This window comes from Nyctibius grandis, chromosome 33 (genome assembly GCF_013368605.1).
Source record: "Nyctibius grandis isolate bNycGra1 chromosome 33, bNycGra1.pri, whole genome shotgun sequence".
Taxonomy (NCBI): Eukaryota; Metazoa; Chordata; class Aves; order Nyctibiiformes; family Nyctibiidae; genus Nyctibius; species Nyctibius grandis.
In genome coordinates, this window is record NC_090690.1 from 1,665,359 (window position 1) to 1,674,626 (window position 9,268).

Here is a 9,268-nt window from a genome sequence, read left to right on the forward strand (position 1 = left end):
CTGGCTCCTTTTCTAATGAGATGAGTCCCCAGGAAAGGTGGCTGTTCTGCAGGGGACAGCGTGACACCGGCCACGTAATGGCTTTTAATATCCTGCTACGCGCGCCCCGTGCCACGGTGATGGTGACACACAAGCCTTGGGGCTGTGTGGGGACCCCAGGGCTGCTCGGGGACCCCACGTTCCCCTCAACCCCACGCAGCAGCCGCCGAGGGGGCAGACCCTTTCTGGGCAGGTTTCCGAGCCGTGGCCGCTGCTCCATCGTTGCCATCAGCAGCAGATCAACGCAGAGGGAGAGTTTATACATTTTCTTGCTTAAGCATCAGTCTGGGTGGGTGGATGTTGGGAGGCTGGTGGGGATATTTATATTGCAGCCCTGACAAAATCCGTGCGTGGAGAAGCTCTGGAAAATATACAGAGTGTTGTTGTTGTTCAAACAGGGAGTATTAAGGCGAAGGGAACTCGCTAAGCTCATCCGCTGCGGCAGAGGCGTGTGGGAGCTGAGGGCTTTTAAAAAAAATCTCTGGATTTAACTTAGGCTTTTAAATGCAACCTGCCCCGTAGCAGCTCTGCGACTGCAGGGCTCTGAAATTGGGGCTCTGGCTGCATCTTCACCATCATTCGGGTGCTGCGGGCTGCAGGGGGGTGCGGGCTGGCCGAGGTCCCCGGGATCGATGCGGGTGGGTCTGCGGGGCTGAGCCCATCACCCCACGGCTGTGCCCTGGCCTGCAGAGGCCACGGGATCGATGCGGGGTGAAGGAAATACGGCTGCGGCCACGCGGCTTTTACAGCTTCCTTCCCCGAGAAAGGCTGGGGTTTATGGGCTTGTGGTAATTGCCAATTAATTTTGCTGAAGCCAAGGGCAGGGAGGCAGCCCAGCTCCTTGAGGGCACCCACGCAGGGGTGGGCAATGGGAAACCAGCGTCCTTTTTCCCCCCTATTTTCCCATGCAGCCCCCAGCAGAGTCTGCACTGATGCAATCCCTGCAAAACCCCAGCAGTGACCCGTCCAGCACTCCTCAAGCCACTGAAAAGGGAAGAAAAACAGGCTGGATGGAGCTGGGAGCTGGAGTTGCTCCAACCCATGGCCACATTCACCACCTCCCCGCTCCTCACCCCAACACCTTGTCATCGGCTCCGTTTATTCCCCATCCCGAGAAGGCAGCGGGGAGCTCCAGAAACGAGACAGGCGGAGAGAATCCAGACCCTCCCAATTAGGCAATTTTTTCTGAATGAAGAGCCCTGCTCCGCCCTGCACGGGGAAAATGATTGACATAAATCCCGGGGCTGATTAGGGGCTGGTCATTTAGCACCTCTAATGCCTCCCTCCTAATAGCATTAGGGCCTCCTTGGCGCAGCGTTAATGCAGTTTGCAGCTGCACCGTGGCGCCTGGGCTTCGGCTGCCGAGCGGCCAGCGTGCTGCGAAACGAGCACATCTCTAATCCGAGGAGACAGTAATGAAAAAAGGAGCTGCCTTGACAAGGTGCGCAGAGCAGGGAGGGGGAAAATGGTCCTGGTATGCCCGGCCCCAGGAGCATCATCTCCTGGCCATGGGCAGCATCCCCACCTTGGTTGCTCGGTGGCTTCGCTCCTTCCTCCTTTCCCACCCTCTCCATCCCGGAGATGCCCTTGCCCTGCCCCTCCGAGCCTCACCAGCCCAGCCCAGCCTTCTCCTGGGATCCTCCCTGGGGGCTGCATCCCTGCTCTGTGCCCCCCTTGGGATCCTCCCCGGGGGCTGCATCCCTGCTCCGTGCCCCCCGGGATCCTCCCCAGGGGCTGCATCCCTGCTCCGTGCCCCGCTGGGATCCTCCCCAGGGGCTGCATCCCTGCTCCGTGCCCCCTGGGATCCTCCCCGGGGGCTGCATCCCTGCTCCGTGCCCCTTGGGATCCTCCCCGGGGGCTGCATCCCTGCTCCGTGCCCCCCTGGGATCCTCCCCGGGGGCTGCATCCCTGCTCCGTGCCCCCTTGGGATCCTCCCCAGGGGCTGCATCCCTGCTCCGTGCCCCCTGGGATCCTCCCCAGGGGCTGCATCCCCTCGCCCCTGGACACAGCTCTGCCTCCACTCCCAGAGGGAAGCGTGGGAGAGGGGCTGGGGCGGAGGTAGCGACCCTTAAAGCTCTGAACAAAGCTCTGTTTTGATTAGCCGTGCTCCTAAATGAGTTATAATCAGCATAATACAATAATGACAATAACTCCCTAATCAGATTACGGCGCTCGCCATTCGTCTGGGGCTTTGCGCTGTAATCTCGCCCTCCCCTCTCTGCTGTCGGTTTTCTCAGCCCAGCCCCTCGCTGAGCCCCCGAGGGCTTCTCCAGCCTCTGCATCCCCCTTACCTGGACTTGATATCCCAGGACAGGTCCCTTTTTCCACCCTAAACCCCATCCGTGAGCGATTCACTCCGGCAGCAAAACTCCCGTCCCGCGCCGCTGCCGCTGTGAAATTTGATTAGTGCCACTCGCAGCGACTCCCTCGTTAGCCTGACTGGCACGGTGCAAATCTCGTTAGACCCGTAGGATCTTTAAGTGAAGTCCGGAAGGTGTTTCTATTTCTTTGGTTAATGAAAAAAAATAGTGGTGGAGGCGGCTGGAAGGAGCAGGGATTGCAGTGGGGAGCCGGGCGAGGAGAGAGGACTGTGTTAACACTGATTAATAATAAATAACCACCATAATGAGCACTAATTAATAATAGCACATGCTTAAGCAATTGATTCCCGGTGAACGGCATCGTGCTGTCGGGAGATCCCATCGCTCCAGCTAACCAAGCCAGTGGTGATGCTGGATGCTCCTGGCTGTGCCCGGGTTACCCGGGGTCTGGAGATGGGAACCAGCTTGACCATGGATGGGATCACCCTGTCGTGGGTGGGATCACCCTGTCGTGGGTGGGATCACCCTGTCGTGGATGGGATCACCCCGTCGTGGGTGGGATCACCCCTCGCTGCCGTGGGAACAGCCCTGGGAAGGGACGGGGAGCTGTGGGCTAAGGAGCAGCCCCCACCCCCCAGTGCACCCAGTCTCTGCCGGTGCCATCGGCAGGTCCCAGGGCACGGTGAGGTCTGCCTTGCTCCGCGCTCTTCCTTGGTCTGATGTTCACTCACTGGAAAAACCTGCTGGAAACTTGTTTTTCTCTTTTTTACCCCATTTTCAGGTGTCTCTGCACAGGGACCATCCCTGTGCCCTGCGTGATGCCAGCCGGGGCGGGCAGCAGAGCCCATCGCACGGGCACCCTGGCTGCCTGCAACCTGTTCGTTTCCCAGCCCCTTCGATTCAGGGTGTGATAGATGGATTGATACGGAGCTTTAATCAACGTAATATATAAAGCGCTTAATTTGCCTTATTAAAAGTCTGCACTTTGGATTTTCAGGATCCAGGAAATTAACTCGAGCACCTAAGCATTTATTTGATTGAAAGAGATTATAAATAATTCATGCCTTTTCTCTGCCTTCGGTGGCAGACCTGCCGGGGTGGTGGGGGACCGGCAGCCGCTCCCGAGGTCCCTCCGTCGTGGTGACTCAGTCCGGGGTGATGGGCACCGACGGAGCCTGGGGCAGCCCTGCGAGACCCTTCTGTGCCGGGGGACCCTCAGCCCATGGGGAATTGGGGCCGGTGCCTCTCGCTGTGCCCGGCTGAGGGGCTGGATGTCCCCCAGCAAGGGCTGGAGGTGGCCGGGACGAGGAGGAGGAGGAGGAGGAGGCTGACCCAGAGCAAGTCAGGGTGTGCCAGGCCACTTACTGGTCTCACTGTACTGGGAGGAGAGGAGCCAGCCAGTAGAATCACCATGACAATAAAGCTGAGTATTTCATCTATAATTCAGAGGAGCTGGGAAGTGGTTTTACAAAAAAACTGAGAGCGGGCACGTCCCGGGGGGCTGCGTGTGGTCCAGCAAGGGCTGAGTGGGTGAAGAGCGGTGCGGGTGAAGAGAAATCTGCAGGCGGGGTGTGTTTGCTGGGTGAGCTGGGCATCGTCCGGCTGCATCCCGGGGTGGGGGACATGCATCCCCGGGGTGTGCACGGGGGGTCCGGGGCACGCAGAGCCGGCGTTCCCGAGGAGCGGGGGGCTTGGGGTTCGGTCCGCAGGAGCCCCCGAGGCTGCGGGGTGCGGGTCGGGGGTGCGGGACAGGCCGGTGCGAAGCGGCGGAGGGGCGGAGGGAGGGACCCCGGCCCGGTGCTGCCGTGCCCTGCCCGTACGACGGGCGAGCGCTGCCCTCCAGCGGGCGCATCCCGGCTGCCGGCCCCGCCGCTGGCCAGATGTGCCTTACAGCTGGACATGGGTGCCCTACAGCTGGCCAGATGTGCCATGCGGCTGTCCAGATGTGCCCTGCAGCTGTTCAGATGTGCCCTGCAGCTGGCCAGATGTGCCCTGCAGCTGGCCGGGGTGCCCCGCAGCTGGCCAGATGTGAGCTGTAGCTGGTCAGGGTTGTCTCACAGCTGGCCAGATGTGCTCTGCAGCTGGCCAGGGGTGTCCTGTGGCTAGCCAGATGTGCCTTGCAGCTGGACAGATGGTGAGTCCCGCTGCTCCAGGGGGATGGCTGGGCGGAGGGCAGCTCTTCGCCCCGTCCCCTGCAGCCATGAGTGCGCTGAGTTGGGGGGGTCTCAGCTCTGCCGGGGAGGGGGGGCTGCCAGCTGCGGGGCTCCTCTCCTCCTCTCCTTCCCCGTCCCGCTCACTGCAGGTTCCTCTTCTTTGCAAACCTGAGGGCCACGTTGTCGTACTCGGTGTCCCCCAGCCACTCCTTGCCCTGCAGCAGGAAGGGCTGCCGGAGAGGGACGGGTCTCTTGGGCACGGCGTAGTCATCCCGCTGCGGGTTGTAGGGGTACTCGTGCCCGGGGGGCTCCTCCGGGGCCGCCTGCAGCCTCCACGCCTCCCCCTTCACCTCCTCGGGCTCGTCGTAGACGGTGTGGGCACACAGGCCCTCGGGCTCGTCGTAGATGTGGTCGGGCTTGGTGGCGGTGGGACGCGGCGGGGGCTGCTTGCCCACCTGCCCCCCGGCCACCCCGATGCTGTCGTAGAGAGGGTCGGGGACCTCCTCGGGGCAGGGGACCAAGCTGCTGAAGTTGCGAGCCACGAACGCCTTGGCGATGGTGTCGAAGGGGACGGCGTACTCGCATTCAGCGGCTGCCTTGGCCGGAGCATCCTGCCCCCGGCCCTGCTCGGGCACCGGGGGGGTTCCCCGGCGGAGGGAGTTGCAGGGCTCAGCATAGGGGCAGTCGGCACTGCGGGAGGGCACGAAGGTGCCCGACGGCTCCCCGGCCCCCGGGCAGCTGCTGGGGGGCATCGCCAGCTTGGCTTTCGGCACCTTCCCCTCCCAGGTGGGCTCCAGCGAGGGGCACTTGGTGCCACCAGGCTCCTCGTGCCCCTGCGCCCAGCTGGGCATCCTGGCGTGGCCGAGCGGCCGGGTGGCATTGTCCCCAGGGCCACCTCGCCACGGCTCCTCAGTCCCCCGGCCCCGATGCACGTTGATGGCCGACTCGATGGCCTGGAAGATCTCGTTGCCTTGCCTGGTCTCAAACTCGAAGTTGCCTTCTCCGGACGCGCAGCGCCGGCCGGCCTCGAAGGAGAAGGTGGTCTGGGGAGGGGCAGGATCAGGTCCCCGTGCCCGCAGCCCACCGCCAGCCCACCCTGCCCGTGCCCCACGTACCTTATCCCGCCCGAAGCGCCGCAGGAAGCGGTAGGGCCAGCTGTAGAGTATCTCCAAGGTCTGGAAATCCCGCAGCTCCAGAGCCTCCTCGCCGGCTCGCAGGACGCACCGGCCCCAGAGCCGGCAGCGCTCGGAGGACTCGGTGGCCCTCACCGTCACCTCGAACGCCTGCTCCGAGCCAGCTGGGGACAGGGGAGGGTGGCATTTAACACGTGCGAGGAGCAGAGTTGCGTCTCCCACGGCAGGGAGGTGCCGTGGGGCTCATGACCCCCCGCAGCCGGGGCGGTGGGGAAGCGGCGTCCGGGCGATAAGGGCTCGAGGGCTGCGGTGAGGTGGGGGCAGGCTGATAACGCAGCGAAACCCAGCGCTGCCAAACCGCAGGGCAGGAAGAGGCTATTTTGGGAGGAGACTTTCCACTGTGCCGCCTGCAGCCGGGGCTGCTCCTCGGTGCAAAACCAGCCGAGGGGCCTCGGGAAAGGGGGGTGACGAGATGCTGCGGGACACACGCTGCCTCCCGTGTGGGCAAACCCAGCCCCACTGCACCTTCCCCACCTTCCCCACCTCCTACCTTTGCCCCGGGAGCTGTAGAGGGAGTTTTCCTCCATGGAGAACTCGCCGTCGGTGCCCAGCGAGCTGTGCTGGCCATCCTTGCCTGCTGCCTGCTCCTCCCTGCTCCTCTGCCCGGGGAAAGAGCCGCGGGTGAGCGAGGGCAGAGCACAGCATCCCCCGCATCCCCCCGCACGGATCCTGCTGTCCCCCGTGCCCCCGTTATCCCCGGGCGGTGCGTACCGGGAAGGCCAGCTCACACAGCTTCTGGATCCAGCCGGCCGCCTCGGTGCTGTCGGCGGCCAGGAGGTACCTCTTGTCGGTGGTCTCCAGCAGGAAGGGGACGGTGTCCTTGGGGCAGCCGGCGTCGCCGCCCGCCTCCGCCACGTGCACGCAGTCGCTCAGCCTCACCAGCCGCTTGCTGCCCTCGCCCTTCCGCAGCTTCTCGGCGGCCGGCGGCGCCGAGCCCTCGAAGAGCTCCAGGCGGGCGGTGGAGCAGGAGCTTTCGCGGTACAAGACAGCCCAGAACTTCCTCCATTTCTGCCGGGGGGGAGAAGCAGCGAGAGGAGTGAGAACCCAAACCCAGCGGCGGCCAGCTCTGCTTTCACCCTCCCAGGAGTTCCCATCCCCCTGGGATCACACAGGACAGCGTGGCGACCCCCTCCAGGCTCCGGGCAGGGTCTCGTACCCTCGCCCAGGTGGGGTGGCCAAAGCAGGGGGTGAGATAAATCGGGTAGAAGCAGGGAAAAGCATCCTGGACCCCAGCATAGCCACGGCAAGCGGGGAAAGGCACCGGCAGCATCCCGGCATCACCCAGCGCCGGGGTCCACCCCAACCCTGCAGCACCCAATAGCCGCGCCGACGGCCCCCCGCTGCCAGAGGACTTTCAGCTCCCCGTTTGCTCCAATTTCTCCCAAAAACACCAACTTTTACACCACTCCTGGCTCGCCCGCCGAGCAGGAGGCAATTCAGGGCACGCCACGCGTGGGAGGCACCGGCGGCGGCCGAGGGGGAGCGGCGGCAGAGGAAGTCTTGCACCCAAACCGGAGCATCCTCCGCGGCAGCTCCCTGCACCGGGGACCCACCGGGTCGGGCAGGCTTTGCCATGGGGGTGGCCGATGCCCCATCCTCCGCCATCGCAGGCAGCAGGAAGGTGATGCCCTGCCCGTGGCATCTCAAGTCCCCGCGGAGGGTGGCCACGGGCACCCAGGCTCGCCCGGGCGGCTCCTTCCCCTTCTTGCCCAAGAGCGGGAGCCGTTGCTAAACCCCGTTCTCAGCCGCTGAAGCAACGAGGCGCGGGGGGTTGCATCACTCGGGGCCGTGACTCTGGTCCCCTTCGCAGACCCCCTGCCAGGGGGGTCCAGCTGGGGGGGGTTTCTCTTGGCAACGTGTCCCCCGCGCCTTCCGTCCCCCCGCCCGGCCCCAGGCAAAGAGCCGGTGGGTGGTTGTGGAGCCAGCGGGTGGGTGCACCCCGTTCCCTTTGGATTCAACCCCCCCCGTACCCCAAATCCAGCCCAGCCGAGCCCCCCGTGGCTCCCCCGCAGGGCCCGAGCAGCCCCCGCCGCCCTCTCACCTTCCCGAAGGTCTGCTGCAGCTGGAGCTGGAGCACGCCCTGCTTCACCACCGCCTCCTCCATCCTCGGGCCACCAGCATCCTCCTGCGCCGCCGCCCCGCTGCCGCCGTCCCCCCCCGCCCCGCAGCCCCGGGGGGGTCCCGTGTCCCCTGGTGCCGTCACCCCGGGTTGTGCCGTCTCAGCATGTGACGTGCGGTCGGGCTCTTCTGCTTCCGACGCTGGCGCGGCGCGGGCGCCGGCTTCCTGCCGCCGTGGGCTTACCATAAAGGGCAAACGGTGGCCCAGCCCCGGCAGAGCTGGCCGCACGCCCGCCCCGACCCGCAACGCCGGCCCGCGGCACCGCCGGGCACCGGGCAGCCCCGCCAAGGGGCCGTGCCTCAGTTTCCCCATCTGTGAAATGGGTCTAGAGGCAGCTCCGTCGTTGTAACGATCCCCCCGCTCTGCCCATCTGCCCGCTCCCAGGCAGCCCAGCCCGACCCAGTGCTCCCAGTAAGGGCGGTGCAGCCCCCAGCCCCAAAACTGGCCACGATGCAGCTGGGAAAGGGTTGAGGGGTTGAACTGGGGAAGGAAACGGCTTGGTGTGGAGGAGGGAGGAAGAGGTTTGAGGCCGCAGGCAGCTCCGGGGTGTTGTTTGGTGCCCAGACACGTGGGACGGAGACGGGAACACTGGTGCTGGGTACTGGGAGCACTGGTGCAGGAGCTGCATGCACCAGAAGCACTGGGAGTACTGGTGCAGGAGCTGCTGGGGCAACTGGTGACCACTGGTGTGAGGAACTGGGTGCAGGGAAGTGGTTGCAGGACACTGGGAGCACTGGTGCTGGGTAGTGGGGGAACTGGAAGCACTGGGAGCACTGGTGAAGGGGCTGCTGGGGCACCAGTGCTGGGCTGCGGTAACTGGTGGCCACTGGTGTGAGGAACTGGGTGCAGAGATGTGGTTGCAGGACACTGGGAGCACTGGTGCTGGGTAGTGGGGGAACTGGAAGCACTGGGAGCACTGGTGCAGGAGCTGCTGGGGCACCGGTGCAGGAGCTGGGGCAACTGGTGACCACTGGTGTGAGGAACTGGGTGCAGAGATGTGGTTGCAGGACACTGGGAGCACTGTTGCTGGGTAGTGGGGGAACTGGAAGCACTGGGAGCACTGGTGCAGGGACTGCTGGGGCACGAGGCTTGTCGCTGGCTGGGGTAACTGGGAGCACTGGTGCAGGGGCTGCTGGGGCACCTATGCTGGGCTGCGGTAACTGGTGGCCACTGGTGTGAGGAACTGGGTGCAGGGGCGTGGCTGCAGGACACTGGGAGCACTGGTGCTGGGCACTGGGAGCATCAGAAGCCCTGGGAGCACTGGTGCAGGGGCTGCTGGGGCACCAGTGCTGGGCTGGGGTAACTGGTGACCACTGGTGTAAGGAACTGGGTGCAGGGAAGTGGTTGCAGGACACTGGGAGCACTGGTGCTGGGTAGTGGGGGAACTGGAAGCACTGGGAGCACTGGTGCAGGAGCTGCTGGGGCACCGGTGCAGGAGCTGGG

General features: G+C 64.7%; 1 protein-coding gene across 1 annotated transcript; it reads right to left on the minus strand.

The window, feature by feature from the left end:
* Positions 1 to 3,304: 3,304 nt before the first annotated feature.
* DOK2 (docking protein 2) lies at positions 3,305 to 7,981 on the minus strand. Its single transcript, XM_068421464.1, has 5 exons — positions 7,748 to 7,981; positions 6,418 to 6,714; positions 6,197 to 6,305; positions 5,629 to 5,810; positions 3,305 to 5,556 (listed from the first exon to the last, which is right to left on the minus strand). The coding sequence occupies exons 1-5, from the start codon at positions 7,808 to 7,810 to the stop codon at positions 4,654 to 4,656; spliced, it is 1,554 nt and encodes a 517-aa protein (XP_068277565.1). The 5' UTR covers positions 7,811 to 7,981; the 3' UTR covers positions 3,305 to 4,653.
* Between the last annotated feature and the right edge of the window lie 1,287 nt (positions 7,982 to 9,268).